Consider the following 17698-nt stretch of genomic DNA (forward strand, 5'->3'; position numbering starts at 1 on the left):
GTTAGTTTTCTTCGCTAATATATTTCCTGCCCTTAGAATAGTGCCTGGCCTGTGGTAGACACAGAGTAAAGATTTATAAAAGTGTATTGAATCAATAAATGAACGTAATTGAAGATTGCCGAAAGTTCAAATAGAATGATCCCTGAGAAGAGGACCACTGAGGTTCACAGTTCAGAGGTCATTGGTGACTCTGGAGAAAATTCTTTCAACGGAGTGATTAAGCCTAAACCTACATTTGCTGCTTGCTGTGGAGTCAACAGGCTGTACCGTTCCTGAAGAGGAAGCGATAAATCTAAAGCTGCCCATCCCATGCGGTACCCACTTGAAATATGGCTAGTCCAAATTGATATGTGCTGTAAGTGTACAATAGACGCTGGATTTTGGAGATGTAGTATGAATAAAAGACTGTAAAATGGCACAGTAATAATTTTTATATAGTTTACGTGTTGAAATGATCACATTTGGGATATAGAGTAAATAAAATATGCCATTAAAATCTATTTTTACTTTTTTAATGTGGCTACTAGAAAAATGTAAATTACGTACATATTGGCCAGAGCTAGACTAGACCACTGTTTTGAGAAACTGAGCAGTGAAGGAAAGAAGAAGTGAAATGATATCTTGAAAGAAAGGAAAAGTCAAATGAAAACTTTTATTAGTATTGTGTCAAGAAGAACTAGCTTTTTAAGATACAGAGGAATGATGCTACGGACAGGGAAAGGTACAAGGCATGTGGAGAGCACAGAAGAGATTCCAGAGCAGTCAGTCAAGGGGGATGGGCCGGGGAGGAACAGGACTCACAGTGAAGTGAGCAGGTACAGTGTGGCAGGAGGCTGGAGCAGTCATTATCAAGGCAGAGCCTAGAGGGACGGGGGGGGGCGGGGATGGGGCCTGGATGAACACAGGACCTACAAGCTCTATAATTGGAGCAGAATGTTGATGCACCTGCTCCACTGATGGCTTCAGGCTCCCCCGCAGTCCCCAGGTGCAGTATGGAGTCCTTGGACCTATAATCAGCTCCTGGGGGATGGAAGGAATGGAGCTGCATGAAAAGATAAAGCAGAGTAAGCATAGTGACAACTCTCAAGGGAGTTCCAGGATCTAATTTGCTGAAATGGTCAACAAGGAGTAATAAGTCTTAACGAGTCTGCCTGAGAGCTAGAGAAACGGGGAAGTTGTGCAGCATACAGCCCCATCACCCCATTTAGGGCGCCAACAGCGTCTAGTACAGCCCGTTCTCCTTCAGAGGCACATGGTCCATCCTTGTAGAGTAGGAGCCCCAGGGGACATCATGAGACAGGACTTGCCATTGTGGCAGGAATTTATCATAAAAGCCAAAGGCACTCTAGCAAGTGTTTCTGAACAGCTGTCATGGTAACCTCTTAAATAATTACATCAATCACTGATTCTGAAAGGGAACTTCTCAGTGGCTTAAGGGTGACAATCTGATTGGAAGAGGGGATGGAGGTGAAACGAAGAAATTAATCTTGAAGCCACATTTGCCAACAGACACACTCTTATTACTTGGTCTATTTGCTCTTCTGGGCAGCTCTGCTGTGGGAGCAGAGAATGCCCTACCCAAGCCACTCATTGGCATCACCATTGCATAGAACCACAAAAGGTCAGGTGTTAGGTTTCCAGGGCAGGGCTGTAGTATACCAGCAGTTTCAGAAATGACTGCCCTCTGGGCTGGAAGAGAAAGTGGGGCAGACTAACATGGGATCCACGGGGAGGATGAGCTGTGAAGAGCCCTGGACTCCAGGCTCGGCTTCCCACTGACCCATCATCGTCCAGTCCTCAGTGGGCGGAGCCTGTTCTCCAAGCCCCACTCAGCCAGCTGCAGGTGGAGATGGTTTTCTGTTCCTTCGGAGAATCTCACTGGGTTTCAGCATGCCATCCTGCTGTTATTTGCTTATTATCCTAAGGTGATTTTTAATATAAATCCACTCTTTCCATGTAGCCCAGGAGGCTGCTTTGAGCCAAAATGCCGTGGGACAAATACGACTGAGCAGTGAGACCCTGGGCAAGTTCGCCTCGGAATCCACTCTGGTAACCCCTGATATTAAACCTGCAAAGACTGTGCGTGGGAGCGTGCTGCTCACCAAAGGCAAAGTGGAGAGCCACGGCTCTGGGTCTCAGAAGCAGCATCACCAGCACTCATCTGAAACGCCACAGGTATAAATCAGGGCTCCCTGAAAGGGGAATTGAGATCCTTCCTCCTCCTCCTCCTCTTCAGCATCCTGCAGCCAGGTCAGCACAACTTCACTGCTCTGGGTGCCCTCGCCAGGCAGGCCTGAGCACTGTCCCTGCACCACTCCTCCTGAAAGGAGTGTTCATCCAGCAGGTGTTCAGCAAGTGCCTTTAATGTTATAGGCACTGGGTTGGGTGCTGGCAAAGTGAAGATAAATAAAGCAAATTCCATGCAGTCAAGCTGCACTAAGAGTCTGATGATGGAGCTAAGCCACACATTCAAATATTTGGGGAAAAAATGAGACAGGAGACAAAAGAAGTGTGTAGAAAGAGTTAGGTTGAACCATGTGAAATCACCAATATTCAACCATTTGGGAACTCCATAACAGTAATTTCATATGGCTCAACCTAATACAAAGGGAATGCTAAGGAACCATTAATATAAGTTGCAGGAAGGCTGCAAGGGATTCTTGGAAAGTCATAAAGAGGTCAGAGAGTTTGAGCCATGTGCCAAAGGCACATGAGAACAATCTGGGCAGAATAGCAGGTGCTGAAGCCAGAGACAGTGGATGGCACTGTGAGAGACAGGTGGGTGATGAGTTGTTGGTGGGAAAGTGGAGTCAAGTGTGTGTAGGCTTCTAAGATGTTTGAAAGAGAAGGAAAAAAGGTGAGTAGTCATTAGAAAAGCAAACCCGGGGTCAAGAGAGTTCTTTCTCTGAAAGGAGGTGGAGGCACAAGCAGGTCTATAAAGACAGGAGCTTCTGGAGAAATATAAGGTGATGATCCACTCAAGAAGGAATGAGATTCCAGGAGGAGGCAGGAAGGGCAGGATTAAGCACGGTTAAAAGATACAGGAGCCAGCTTTCTCTAGAGTCAGTAAAGGTGAAAACAGATACAGGTACGTGTGGGGAAAGTGGAGTGGAGAGCAGAGGTTGGAGAAGGTCTTGCTGAATGGCTCTAGGCTAGGATGCAAGGTCTTTCCAGGAACTGTTGAGGAGGTTGGGTTGAAGAGTGGGGAAGGGAAGTGGCAAAGCCCTGAAGTGCCCACTGAGGAATAGAATCAGAAATTGGTAATGGACAAAAGAAAAGATAGTTGAGAATGCTCATGGCCCAGCCAAGATGAGAAGCCATAACTTCACAGTAAGATTTGTCTAAGTGGCCCCTGGCAGCACTCATTTGGAGGCAGAGAGAGAAGTTGTCATCATTGCAGGGATGGGGATGCACTCAGAACAAGGGGGAAGTTAAGAATGGCATCAGTATGGGAAGTCCAGCCTAGGTAGACAAGGAGTTAAGAGCAGGACAATAAAATGGGAGAAGCAGGAAGAGTGAAAGGGTCTGTGGGTCTTGTTATAGTCTGAGAGTGCTATAAGGGGAGTGGGAGAGGTGTGTGGAGCAGAGGTGAAGGTCCTTATAGGAGAGGAGGCCCACACGTTGGATGGGACAGGTGAATGGAGGGTTGGTGGGGCAAGTGGATGATGGAGGGTGAATGGAGAGCAAGTGGATGGAGTGGAGGTGAAGGTCTTCATGTGAGAGGAGGTATACAGGTTGGATGGGGCATCCCAAAGGGCTGAATTTGTGCCAGATGATGTCTCTGATCTTCACTTCAGTCGCACATTCTTCTAACACCTTGGAAACTGAAACCATTGACTCAGTTTCTTTTGGAGCATCATCCTTTTAACCCTCTTTTCCATGATCTAATATGATGTTCTTTACATAGACGTTTATGGGTGAACTAAAACTCGTATATTTGTATTAAATAGGGTGTCATGGGGAATCATTTTCTTTGGTTTGGTCTGTCCATCTGGACAGTGAAGTAAGGCTTTTAGAATATATCAAAGGCAGCAAAAAATCCTAATTCTGACTCCAATCTCCTTTCAATAAATAGGGAACTTAAAACCTCTTCAAGATCACAGTAGAAATCAGATCTCCCACATGTGGCTGCCTGCTATGCTCCAGTGTGACAAGACTCAAATGGTTTGGGCCACAGTCACCCTGTCAGAGCACTTTACCCAGAGAGGGCTGTTTGGTCTTCTAAATTTCTCCTAAAGCATGAACTCTCTAATGACTAAAACTTTAGTCGTGTTGCAAATGGGAAGAAGTGTGTAATATGTCGTATAATGAAGATATGACCTGTAATGCAAGGTCATTTATTTCTAAATCACCTTGTTCCAGGAAAGCACCAGTTAGAAATCCTGATCCTTTGAATGATACTTAATCCAACACTCTCACTTCTCAATTCCATGGCCTCCTCAGCTACACATTACCGTGACCATATTCTAGACTTTGTTCATCGTTACCCATAAACTCCGAGATCTCTATATTGCACAACCCACTTTCTGACAACCACCTTCTAACTTTCCAGATGACTTAGTCTGGTAAGTAATTGGTCCCATTGAAACCTCCAGTCCACGTCTTCAATGCCTACCACCTCTTTCACTTATCCAGTTTGGATTTTGTGGTCTGTCATTATAGGCACTTCCTTGCTCCTTCACTGTACTCTCCAAGCAAAACTTCATCCCTGGTTAACCCAATTCTCCACCTCCTCCACGCAGGGCAGCTGAACATAGCTGGAGAAAATCTTCGTCTCTCTGTAATGGTGTTATTTTAAATTTAAGACCACAAATCTAAAGTGGATCCTTGATCTGCCCTAGTAAATTTACCCTCCATCTCCTCAAGATAACTATTTTGTTGCTGTCATCATCTCCAAACCTCTAAGACAGCTTCTTCTTCATTCTCAGCTAAGGATCTTTCTTCTGACTTCATAGAGGGAGCAGCACCAACCAGAAGATCACCACCTCATCCTCCCAGCACCAAATCTACCATCCAGCCTTCATCCTGACCCAGTGCCATGCCTTCCCTGCAGCTGAGTGACTGCCTCTGCTCTCATCCAAGGCCCGTCTCTGCAGCTGTGCACCAGACCCCACCCCTTCTGTCTTACTCAAGGGCTAACTTCCTGCAATTGTCCCCTCTCTCCCATTTGTTTTTTTCCCTATCTATTGGATCCTTCCCATCAGCATCTATGCATGCTGTATTACTTCTCATCTTTAAAAATACTTTCCAGTGACCCCAGATCCCCCTCTAGCTATTACCTCATCTCTCAGCTCCTCTTCACAGCTTTTCCTCCAAAGAATTGCTGCATGATTGCTCCTCGTCCTCACCACCATTCTCTCTTTCAACTATTCCTGTGAGGCCTTTGTCCTCACCGCTCCACTGGCTATTCTTCTCAAAGTCATTGGCATTCAGCTTGCCAAATCCAGTGGCCGGTTTTCTGTCCTCATCTCTTGTGACCTCTGGCAGCTGATAACCCCCTCCTCCTGGCAATACTTTCTTCCCTTGGCTTTCAGAACACCATAGTCTTCTACTTTCCCTCTGCCACATTAATGACTCCCTCCACTTGTCCATCTCCTCCAGATTCCTAGTTTTTTTGGAGTAGCTAAGACTAAGTCATCTACTCTTTTCTTTTTGTTATCTACCTTTTCTTTATAGTGATGTCAACAAGTTCATTACTTAAATACTTAAATATTTTCAGTGTGCTTATTACCCTTAAATTTCTATCTCCAGCCCTAACTTCTCCCCAAACTCAGGTTCATATACCTAAACTTACATTCAGTATCTCTATTGAGTGGCTTAGAAAAATTTATATCTCAAAATTTATATGTCCAAAAAGTGATTCTTGCTCCCCCCAAAACAAAACAAAACAAAACAAAAAGTTGTTCTTCCCTCAGTCTTCTCTTTCTTTTACTTTTTATTTTTCCGTTGTTCTTGTTGAGGAAGATTGGCCCTGAGCTAACATCTGTGCCAGTCTTCCTCTGTTTTGTATGTAGGTTGCCGCCACAGCATGGCCGCCGGCAAGTGGTGTAGGTCCACCCCTGGGAACTGAACCCAGGCTGCTAGAGAGGAGCGCGCCGAACTTAACCACCAGGCCGTGGTGCCGGCCCCTCAGTCTTTCCTTTCTTAATAAATAATTTCACCATTTTCCGACTTGCTCGGGTCACAACTCAAGGAGCCATTCTTGATGCTTCTTTCTCACACCATCCCAAATCCTATTGGCTCTACTTCAAAAATATATCCTGTATCAGCCACTTTTCCCCGCTTCCACCAGGACCGTCCTCGTCCCTGCCACCATCATCTCCTGCCTTGACCACAGAGATAGCCTACTAACCAGCCTTCCTGCGTCCATTCCTGTAACCTCATGCAGCAGGTAGAGCGGTCTTTTAAAAATAAAAATCAGATCATTTTTCTGCCTGAAACATGCCAACAACTTCCCATAATGCTTGGAATAAAATCCTTGCGTGGCTTACAAACCCTGCATGTTCTGGCCTGACTGTGTCTTTGACTTGAAGCCTGACTATCTTCCCCATCGCTCTCTCAGTTCCAATCACACTGGGCTCCTGTGTGCTCCCCAAATACCCACAAGCACTCTTGTGTTGAAGGAGCTTGCTGTGCCCTCTCAGAAAGACTCTTCTCTCAGGATCTTGTCTTGTTCTTTCACATTGCCCAGGTATGGCCATAGTCCAATCCTGTCATCGCACTTTATTCCCTTGCCTGATTATTTTCCCCCTAGTACTCATCACCCTCTGAAACTATACGATTGATTTGTATATTCATGTGCTTCTTTTCTATCTCCCCCATTTGAATGTAAGGACCACACAGGCAGCAACATTGCTGGCCTTGTTTGTTGCTGTAATCCTAGTACCAAAAGGGTCCCGGTGCATAATAGGTGCTCAATTAATATTCGTTGAATGAATGAACAAACGTGTGCTGTTCAGTACATACGCAAAGCACCTTCCACCGTGTTCCCTCTTAAAGCTTACAGCAATTTTGGGGGGAAGATAGGAATCTTCCATGTTACAATGCAATTTTACAGATGAGGAAATGAGGCCCAGAGAGGTTATATGATTTTCCCAAAGTCATATGGCTCATAAGTATAGGAGTTGTTGGGACACCAAACTGGATTCTAACTCCTGGTCCTTCTCCCGCTCAACAGATTTCCTCCAGCCCTCTCCCCTCAGGGCCCACGCAGCGCCGGCTCAGTGTCAGTGCCAGTATCGGAGGTGAGACGGGGCTCATGAGCTGTGTGCTCCCTGAGGAACTATTCATTCACATCCTGGCCGAGCGCATACAGGTGCGTCCACGCCCACCTGCACAGAGCTGCAGGGCTCATACACGAGCCCCGTGCTGTGAGCTGAGATTCTGAACTGTCGCCCACCCACAACAGCTCAGAACCCAGGGACCCTGCAGAGGAAAGACGTGTTTCTTCACCCAACAGTCATTTACTTCTCCTTTTGGCAGCTTGTCAGTCCCTGACCCTGGCTCAGTCTGCTGGCTGTAGCCATTCACCTTCTTAAAGTGCCAATGAGCAGAATGTTACACATTAAAAGAAAAAAGAGGCACAGTACAGCCCTACAGTGGTGTGTTAAAAATTACAATGTAGAGCCATTAAAAGTTAGAATTGAGAGTTATGTTAATTGCTGTAACAATATATTTGCAATATGTTATTAAGTGAAAATAGCAAATTATGAAATAGTATGTAAAGCACAATTACATTTCTATAAAAATATTTATAAATGTATATCACACACAGTAAATCCTCTTAAAGTACATGTTAACTGTGGTTATCTTTGGACAGCAGGATTATAGATTTTTAGCCTTCTTGATACATTTCTGCATTATTTTACAATGACATATTGCCTTTAAATTCAGAAACACAGTAACTCCGTTTGTTAAAAAAAATTTTAAGTGTTATACAGTTAAAAGAAAACAAGATCAGCATGATTTTGGGGAGGTTACCACTTAAGCCTGTTTGCTGCTTCTGGTTTCTAGGGAGCTAAATCGATCACCAGTTCCTGGAGTTGTGTGTTTCGTTTTTCAAACTGATCTACAGTATTAATTGCACAGTTAAATATAACAAAATTAGACTTGAGGTTCCCAGAAGAGGAGGAATGTCATCAGTGGAAATGGTTTATGTTAATGGTTTATGTTAATGCTCCTGCATTAACGGTAACATCACTCTCAACTGATGTGAGCGAGGGGCTCTAATAAGTGTGCAGGTGTCTCATGCACCAGATTAAAGGCTGAGAACACTGGTAAAGCCCAAAGTAAGCCAGTCGAGCTGTGCCACTCAAAGTGCTGGTCTTTGCTGAGATATGGAGCTTGCACGGCTTCCTTTGTCCACAAAGTCTTGCTACAAACAAAAAAATGGCAGCTGAACTATTTAGTGATGTAGTTGATTTACGTTCTGACACAAGATTCTTGTCTCATCAAAAACTGGTAGTAATCAGTTCCTGGCCGATGGTAGTCAGTCTACGCACTGCACTTTGAGCAACACTGCAGTAGAGCAGAGGCTGTTCTTCAATGGTTAGTATTATCAAAATCACCACCCTCCAAGGCAGTGATGCCACTCAGAAAAATGCAAACAGCCCATCTGCTACTGCTCCCTTGCTGCCTGTTATTCTGTGGCCGGCGACATCTTTCCTTTGCATCTTCTTTCCCTCCACCTCCTGCATCTTCCCAAACCCTCAGTTTAACATTTTGTTTTTCTTTATTTCCGTAGAGACGGAATAAATCCTTTATTATTCAAATATGTACCATAAAGATCTTTCATGACTGATAAAATCTTTATTCTTTTATTTTATAACAACACCTTGAATTTAGCAGTTGGAAGGGCAGTTTAATGGAATTTTCATCGGGGTCCGGTAGGTCTGCAGAGCCAATTGCAGCATCAGTAACAGCACCAGCAAAACAGCAAGCAGCTTTCTCCATAGAGAAGGGAGGATCTGTGGCCATGGTAACCGTCTTTGCTCTCTCTGGTTTCAGCTGAGCGACTGCTACCGAGGAGTAGTGTTTGACAGCCTCGAGACTCTCTTTGCTCGGAACACGGCTACTGCTCTCCTCTGCCTGCTGAAGGCCATTGGCAACCGGGAGCACATCTATGTTCTCAACATGGCCCAGGATTATGTAGCCATGAAGGCCCAGGAGAAAGCCAAAAAGGAGCAAGAAGGCAAGGCCCCATACCCTCCTGGGCTGCCCTTCCCAAGCCCTTACAGGTCTTTCCTTTCAACAGAGCTTTAGGCTTTTTAAAATGCTTCCCTGCCATGACAATCCATTGGGTTTAAATGAAGCTATTACAGCTGCCGTCTCATTGGCGCCCCACCTCTGCCCTGGGCCATGGCTGGGAGTTCTTATTTCTACTTTGCATATGAGGGAACTGAGACACAAGTGACCTGTTGAGGTTATAGAATGAAAGATGAACCCAGCTCTTCTGACAACAGACACACTCCTCTTTCCCCCAATATCGCACGGCACCCTTCACCTTCTCTGTAATTACCACCAACCTGAGGGAAACATGTCATGGGTTGCATCCCAACTCGGGTGACCAATTAGCTTGTTGGTTTTGTTTAAGCCAACTGTGCGTTTCCTGTAAAACTAGAGGTGCTGATAAACTTTACAAGACGACTTCTACATTTTAACCTACTGTGTACCATGCACCGCAGCAGACATTTTGTGCACTTTAAACATCTTTAAATGACACTTTGGGTCACTTAATCCTCACAATAACCCTGTGAAGGTTGTTATCCCCATTGTACAGATGAGGAAAATGAGGCACAGAGATATCAAAAGTCTTGTGTAAGATCACATAGCAAATTAGTAAAGTCTGCATAACTCTAAAGCCTTTGCTTTTTCTGTCATTACAGCAGTAGCCTGGAAAAAATTTTCAGTGATTAAAAATAGGTACACACACACAGAGTACTGTTAGCTCAAGTTCCCAATTAAGTCAGGCGCAGACCTAGCAAATCTTGGCCCCCAAGGGAGGAGATGACACTGTCTCTGGGAGGCAGAGTCCTGCTCTGGTCTCAGCTTTGCCTACATCACTTCCCTTCCTCACTGGCCTTCCCCCTCTCCTCTAGAACAATCTACACAAATCATAATGCTTTTCCATTTAAGGAAATATTTACAAACACTGGGCTCTCTTAGTTCTTAAGCAGAACCCAACAGTTTCCTTATATTCTCATCCACAGAAAAATCAGGAAGAATGACCAGGCATCCCCCAGCAGTATTTTGACCTCCAGCTTCCTGGTTTTCCAGAAAGCTCATTTCCCCATAATGACCAACTTGAAAGAAAATATCACTTTTCACTTTCTCAATTATCTTTGGATTGAAATTTCTCACAGCTGCATTATGGGCTCCTCTCCCCTAAATCATCTGCATTTGAAAAAGTTCTAAGGCAGCATAAAGCAACAATATTATCACATGAAAAAAAATTTTTTTTTTAATTTTCAGGAACATGTGGGCTTTATTTATTATAATGAATAATCCTTCAAAAATAAGACCTCCAGTAAAGGAATTGGCTAATACCTATTTCCTATTTCCTGACATACCCTACAAACTTCTACACACACACACGCACACATGTGCGCACACACACACACACACTTCCAATGATTATAAATGTAGGATTTTGTCATAGACTTGTAAGGTACTGAGAAGGAGAAAGAAATATTGGCAGCCTAGAAAAGAAATAAGCAAATTTGGGGAGAGAGAGAGAATGGATAAAAAGTGCCGTATGTGGAGGCTTCTAACTACAGAAGCATCTTAGGACCCTCTGGTCCTTTCTGTCACTAGCATTGACCATTGAGGCCTCAATACTCACCAGGCTCTGCTCTAAGCACTTGCTATGGATTACTTCATTTAATGCACCCAACAACTCTATGAGATAATTGTACCTCTATCTCCATTTTGTAGATGAGGAAATCGAGGAAAGGAGGAATTAAGTAACTTGCCCAAATGTACATACCTAGTCAATGGTAGAACGAGGACTTGAACCCAGGCAGTCTGATGCCATAGCCCATGCTCTTAACGCCTTATAGCACCTCTAATGATTTGCCACCTCTGGGATTCATTCACAACAAACATTGAGTGCCTGCCTACTCTGTGTCTGACACCCTGCTGGGTACAGGACACAGAAGAATAGACAAACAAGGTCCTGCCTTGGGGGTGAGGGTGAGGAATGGAGGGTTCATAGGACAGTGGAAGAACCCACAAATAGACCATTATAGTGCAGTTTGGTAAGTGCTTTAACAGAGGGAAGCGAGGGCGGAGGTGTACACACAGCTAGAGGGCGTCAAAGGCAGCTTCTCACTGGGAATGACCTTGACTTGGGCCTTGAAGGACAATGGGAGTTAGATGAGTGAAAATGGAGGAAGGAGGCAGTTTCAGGCAGAGGCTAGAGAACGTAGTGCTTGCAGGGCACTAAGGAGGTTCAAAGAGGGGAGAGTAAGATGAGAAGAAAGTGGGAGAGAGGGGTGAAGCTGGGTGTGTAGATAGAAGCCCTAATGGTTGAGGGTTTTAGCTGGAGATGATTGTATGTCTTTTGGGAGAGAAGAGAGACTCCCCCATGCACTAACCCAGCAGCTCATTTATCTGCCAGCATTTCTCCAATTGTATACAGAGCTTCTGATTCAACTGGCCTAGGCCTGGGCACCAGGCATCAGTATAAAATCTAATTTTTATTGAACATTTATGAATGTGCCAGGCACTGGGCCAGGTGCTTTACATAATTGCTTATTCGATGCCCACAACAACCTTATGAAGGAGTAATTATCATTCTTATCTGTCATTATCCCTTAGTAAGTGTCAGAGAAAGAACTCAGGTGCAGATCTCTGAGCTCAAAGCTCAAACCTACAAGAATGTAAGGTGAGAATGTTGTGCAGTGAAGTGTGAAGAAGCCAAGTGTCTTTATGCTGAGTGAGAACCACACTTCTGGACCTGGAATGTGTGGGTGTGGAAGACAGTTCCCCTTGGTCTGCAAGTGGTTCTGTCACCCTGAGCACCTTGGTGGCATGTGCTCGTAATGGATAAAGTCAATGGGTGGTATATTAGTTTCCTGTCACTGCTGTAACAAATTATCACACACTTGGTGACTTAAAACAACACAGTCTTACGATTCAGGAGGTCAGAAGTCCTAAAATCGAGGTTTCAGCAGGGCTATCTTCCTTTGGAGGCAATGGGGAAGAATCATTTTCCTTGCCTCTTCCAGCTTCTAGAGGTTGCCTGCATTCCTTGGCTCATGGCGCCGTCCTTGCAGCCCTCTGACCTCTGCTTCCATTGTCACATCTCCTTCTCTCCCTCTGCTTTGTCGTCACATCACCTTCTCTGACTCTGATCCTCCTGCCTCCCTCTTATAAGGACCTTTGTGATTATATTAGGCCCACTCAGAGAATCCAGGATAATCTCCCCAACTCAAGGTCGTTAACTTAATCTCCTTTGCAAAATCTTTTCTGCCAGGTAAGGTAAAATATTCACAAATTCTGAGGGTAAGGACACGGACATCTTTGGGGGCCACTATTCAGCCTATCACAGATGGAGACCAATTTTGGAACTGTGTGAATGCAGGAAATCCCACCAGAGATTACGAATGCCAGCTGCTGTACCAGTCACCTGTCACTGTTGCAGACCCTCCGCAGCCTGTTTAGGCTGAGAGCTAAGCCACTGGGAGACCCCGCAGCCAAAGCTAGTGTGACTTTTCCTCACCTCCTTGTCTCTCTTCCCCTGACAGAGCACAAATTCAGGGAAGCACTTGAGAAAGAGAAGGAGCGTCTCCAAAATATGGATGAAGAAGAATATGATGCCTTGACAGAGGAGGAGAAAATCGTGTTTAATCGAGAGGTTCAGCGGGCCCTCCTAGAGAGGAAGAAGAGGTCAGAACCAAGGGCTGGCCAGACTGGAAGTGGTTCCTCCAAGAGCAACTTCAGCTGGGCATGTGGCCCATCATGGAGACTGGGGTCATCCTCCAGGGGGATAGCAATGGCCACGGGAGACCCAGGAGGATGACCTGCTGAGAGTAGGAAAACATATCTTGCCCATCCAGGGTACTGGTTGCTGCAGCCCTTCAGAGTTTCTCCCATTCTCCTCTCCGTCCTTCTCTCTGCGGGTATTTGGGGCCAGGGGGAAGATTATGGAATGTAATGGAGGAAGGGGCTTCTGGCCCCTGTGCTGTCCTGGGCCTCCCACTGGCTCCCCCTGACAGCTACCCCCTAGGTGTGGCTCGTCAATCTCTGTACTCAGGTGTCCACTGCTGGTGGCCAGGGGGCTACTCTCTTGACATGGGCATGAACTCAGACCTCAGCCATTTCTCCTCCTGCCCTGACTACTGACTTGGCCTTTGGTAGTGCTGGCCATTCCCCGTGGCCTGGCTGCCTCTCCTACTTGATCCTCAGCCTGAGCAGTTCACCAGAGACCCTGGCAGGCTCCTAAGCTAGCACTCTGAGCCACCTTCTGTGCCCCTCACTGAAGGCCCCATGGGAACAACTGGATCCCCTCCACACCACCTGGGACCCAGGAGACTCGGGGCCAATATCTCAGGCTATCTCAGATACAGGTGGGCAGTGGGACATATGTCCTTTCTGCCCTCAGATCTTCAACTGTGCCCGCGGAGGGGGGTTTTATTGCCTGCCCCTCCTTAGGATTCCAAACATAGGAGGGAGCAGAGCCAAGATACTTGCCTACAATTTAACCCCCTTCTCTCCTCTCCCTCCACCTCCAGACTCATCCCACTGACCCCAAAAGAGCTTTCTTGTCCTCTCTTCCCCTGCAGTATGCCCTCATCTCTTCTGCTGCATGGTCCATTGTAAAAATGCCCAGTCCTCCAGAGGTATGAAAAGTCAAGCTTTGGGATTCCAGAGGAATCTCTTTTCTTTCTCATCCAGGCCACTGCTTCCAGGCATTTATCTCATGGTGGACTTAGAAAATGCAGATCCGATCCTCAAAGCTCAGCAATGACTTATTTGTGTCACATACAACACGCACACACAAAGTAGTGAAGTAATGATGGGTCGGCTTCAGTGGGTGGAAAGCCACAGCAACCAGGAACAACTAGCGATTCTTGGAGATGAAAATAGATGGGTTTTGTATTTTCAGAAATGCTATGCCCTCCACACTTGTTTGTACTTGGTGCCTGGCCTTGGTGCCCTCTCTGCCGTTAGCAACAGGGCAGGCATGGCTGAATCCGTAGCAGGCAGGGAAAGAGAGAGAGCAGAGGAGAGGAATGTGGCTTTCAGATTCGGCGCATGGCTCCAAGCTAGCCATGGTAGGGGCTGCTGTTAGAAACACCACTTCTTGTCGTCTGAACATCAAACGTGACAGCGTAGGAAGCTGGGCCTCATCTGTACTAAAATCAGAACAATCTTTGAAAGTTGCTTTTAAAAAGTGCTAACATCAGGCTTATTTTCAGGCCTTGCCTTGCTCTCCTTTGAAAACAGATTGGAATAGAAATACAGATTAATTGAGACTTCTTCCTATTTGAGTTTCAATTAATCAGTTTTGCTGAATGACCATTCAAAGACAGATGTGAGCCGTCCTTGCCTGCTTTCTTCCCTTCCTCCTTCCTTCCTGCTTACCCAGCTCTCTTTTGTTCTTCTTTTTTACGCCCAAGAAAGCTCTGCCCCCGTCCCCACACCGGGCAATCCCAGGCAGAGGAGGGGCTCGGGCAGGAGGGCCTCTGAACTCTGTTTTCTCTGCCTGGTTTGATGAAGGGAGCTGGAGAGACTGGCGAAAGAGATGCACGAAAAGAAGCTACAGCAGGAGCTTGAGCGGCAAAAGGAAGAAGATGAGCTAAAACGGAAGATCAAAAAGCCGAAGCAAGGAGCAGTAAAGGAGGAACCGCCCGTGAAGAAACCCCAAGCAGCAAACCGGCAGGTAGCAACCCTCACCTGCTCCTGACCCTGAAGCAGAAGCAGAGGGCTCAGCCATCGCAACCAGCCAACCGATTGGCACATTTCCCCTCCAGAAAAATGACCTCATGCTGTTTGGATGTTGTGGTGGCGCAGAAGGCAGGAGGAAAGGGACCAGCATTTGTTGAACCCTGATGTGTGTGAAGGGCTGTGTGTGTGCTTTATGTAGTCCTGTCATTTGGGCATCCCGCCCACCCTGCGAGGTTCAGAGACACGAACCCTGTCTGAGGTTAAGAGAGATGCAGTCACAGTTCTAGGACCTCACCCCGTTATGTCTGACCACAGTCCTTGCTCTTCCCACTGTCCCCAGCAGTCCCCTGGATGGAACTACATAGGCTAGTATTAAAGATTTGCCTCCAGGAAGCCACAAAGTCGTGAAGCACCTGCCTTCAACCAAGAGCATACCCTTGATAACAGTCAAGGAAGATGCTCTGGCATCAGCTTGCCCTTGCAGACAAGTACCAACAGGCTATCAGCCTGCCAAGCTCAGCAGTCACGCCTCTGCCCGCTGTGACATGGGAAAGGCAGATGGGCAGAGCAACGTCCAGGTGGCGATCGTGGCTGAGGGCTGTAGCTGGCTGGTGTGCACAGCAGCTCTTTCAGCACCGTGAGGTCTGAGAGTGAAACCACAGCCAGACTCCAGCCAAGGTGCAGACTGGTCCCAGTAGGTGAGTGTGAGACAGTGACCACATCCGGGTAGACAGAGGGCAGAGCAATCAGTGTCCAGGGGTCCCAATGGACTACGACTCAGCCATAAAAAAAGAAAATATCGTCCCATTCACAATAACGTGGATGGACCTTGAGGGTATTATGTTAAGCGAGATAAGGCAGACAGAGAAAGATAAACACTGCATGATTTCACTCTTATGTGGAAGATAAATTAACACACGGACAGAGAGAACAGTTTGGTGGTTACCAGGGGCAAGGGGGTTGGGGATGGGCACAAGGGGAGAAGGGGCACATTTATATGGTGACTGACAAATAATGTCAACTGAAATTTCACAATGTTACGAACTGTTATGAACTATTATGACAATTAAAAAAAAGGGCAGTGAGAAAAAGAATAAAGTTGGTTTCTCTGTGCCAGGTTCATTAAATAAACACATATTTTTTAAAAGCCTGAGGCACAGCCAGACTCTAAACTCCCATTTGTTCCCAACAATACCCACTATATACATAATCTGTGTAATTTTAATAACTTGATAGTAAGACCCTTTACTCTGTGGCAGACACTGTTATAAGCTTTTTACATGTATTCACACATTTAATCTTCACTCGCCCTCTGGGGCAGTTATTAATATTACCATCCCGATTATACAGATGGGGCAGAGATGTGAAACACTGGCCCAGGGTCACAGAGCTGGCAAGTGGTGCAGCCGAGATTGGACCACTCCACTCTGCTGCCTCTCCCGAGGCACCTGAAGGCAGGTGCAGAAGGATCATTTTTGGTGATCTTTTTCTGTTGATCCTTCAGAACAGCAACCCTCAGCCGGGAGTGCACATCAAAGTCACTATGCACGTTTTTCAAAATGCACAGTGCCAGCTCTCCAACAGGGAAGGACTACAGACCCGATATTTTGGTAAAAGCTCCCAAAGCGATTCTTAGGCACCACCCTAGTGTGTATAAGAGGTGCCTGGAATCCTGTGAAACAAAACTTCCTCTTACTCTTCCTTATGTGATTTGCTCTCCCTTAAAGAACCGTTTTAAGCACATTTTGTGTGTTTTTTGCCTTCTAGAATCTTACCTTTTCTAAACTAGAGGTCAAGACGGATGCAATAGAAAGGAAGGTGTCTGTTAGGGAGCAGGCCATGACTGAGAAGGAAGAACTAAGCAGAAAGAGAAAGAACCAACTGGCAGAAAGCACACTGGGGTTTCCTCTCGTCCAGGAACAAGAGGACAGCGAAGGGGACCTCCTAAAGGATACTGACAAGCATTTGGCCCACAAGTTTAAGATCTATGAGTTGACTTTGAAGGACATCCAGAACATCCTGGCCTACTGGGACCGGAAGCAAGGAGTTCTGCTGCCTCACCCCGGAGCCGAGGACACGCCCCACGAGCCGGACGACCAGCGCCAGGCGCCATCGGGCGGTCGCAGAGGCCGCAAGGACCGGGAGAGGGAGCGCGCAGAGAAGGAGCGCGCGGAGAAGGAGCGCCTGGAGCGGGAGAAGGCCGAGAGGGAGCGTCTGGAGAAGCTCCGGGCACTGGAGGAGAGCGATGGAGGAGGGGGAGAAGGGGAGGAGGACCACGAAGGGAAGAAGGACCTGGGTGTGCCGTTGATAAACATCCAGACGCCTGACTTTGAAGGGTCCAGCTGGAAGCAGGCCCTGGAGAGTGACAGCCTCCCCAAGGGGGATCAGGTACAGACTCTTCTCCTGGATGGAGATGTAACAATCAAGTGGCGGCTAGTGTGCTAATTGTCACAAAAACGTTTCTTTCTATATCTCCTTAATTCCATTAATTTTTAAATTTTTGATGCTCTCTTGGATATAAGACATAATAGCTGAAAGAAACCTTTTCTACTCAGTGAAAATCCATAGAAAGTTCCACAGATCTAAATGATTTCATCTAACCACATAAAAACCCACCTATACAGTTGGTTTTTAATATTGCCAGTACTTGTGCTACCGGCTGGCGATGCAGGTGTACTCTGGGGTGAAGCAGGAGGCTCAACTACTCTAAAATCTTTTTCCCACAAGCTTCCCACACTGACAGAAATTATACTATTAGATAGCTATTTGTTCCTAGAAACAAAAGTGTTGCATATCCAAAAGCCACTTT

General features: G+C 46.3%; 1 protein-coding gene across 1 annotated transcript in view; it reads left to right on the forward strand.

Moving 5' to 3' along the window:
* Positions 1-17698, forward strand: part of HYDIN (HYDIN axonemal central pair apparatus protein) — a 336144-nt gene that overhangs the window by 235435 nt on the left and 83011 nt on the right. Inside the window, 6 exon segments of the mRNA XM_058528225.1 lie at positions 1961-2175; positions 7178-7315; positions 9007-9190; positions 12747-12888; positions 14722-14884; positions 16657-17277. Of these exon segments, the coding sequence (XP_058384208.1) occupies positions 1961-2175; positions 7178-7315; positions 9007-9190; positions 12747-12888; positions 14722-14884; positions 16657-17277 (1463 nt within the window).

Source organism: Diceros bicornis, chromosome 32, assembly GCF_020826845.1.
Source record: "Diceros bicornis minor isolate mBicDic1 chromosome 32, mDicBic1.mat.cur, whole genome shotgun sequence".
Lineage (NCBI taxonomy): Eukaryota > Metazoa > Chordata > Mammalia > Perissodactyla > Rhinocerotidae > Diceros > Diceros bicornis.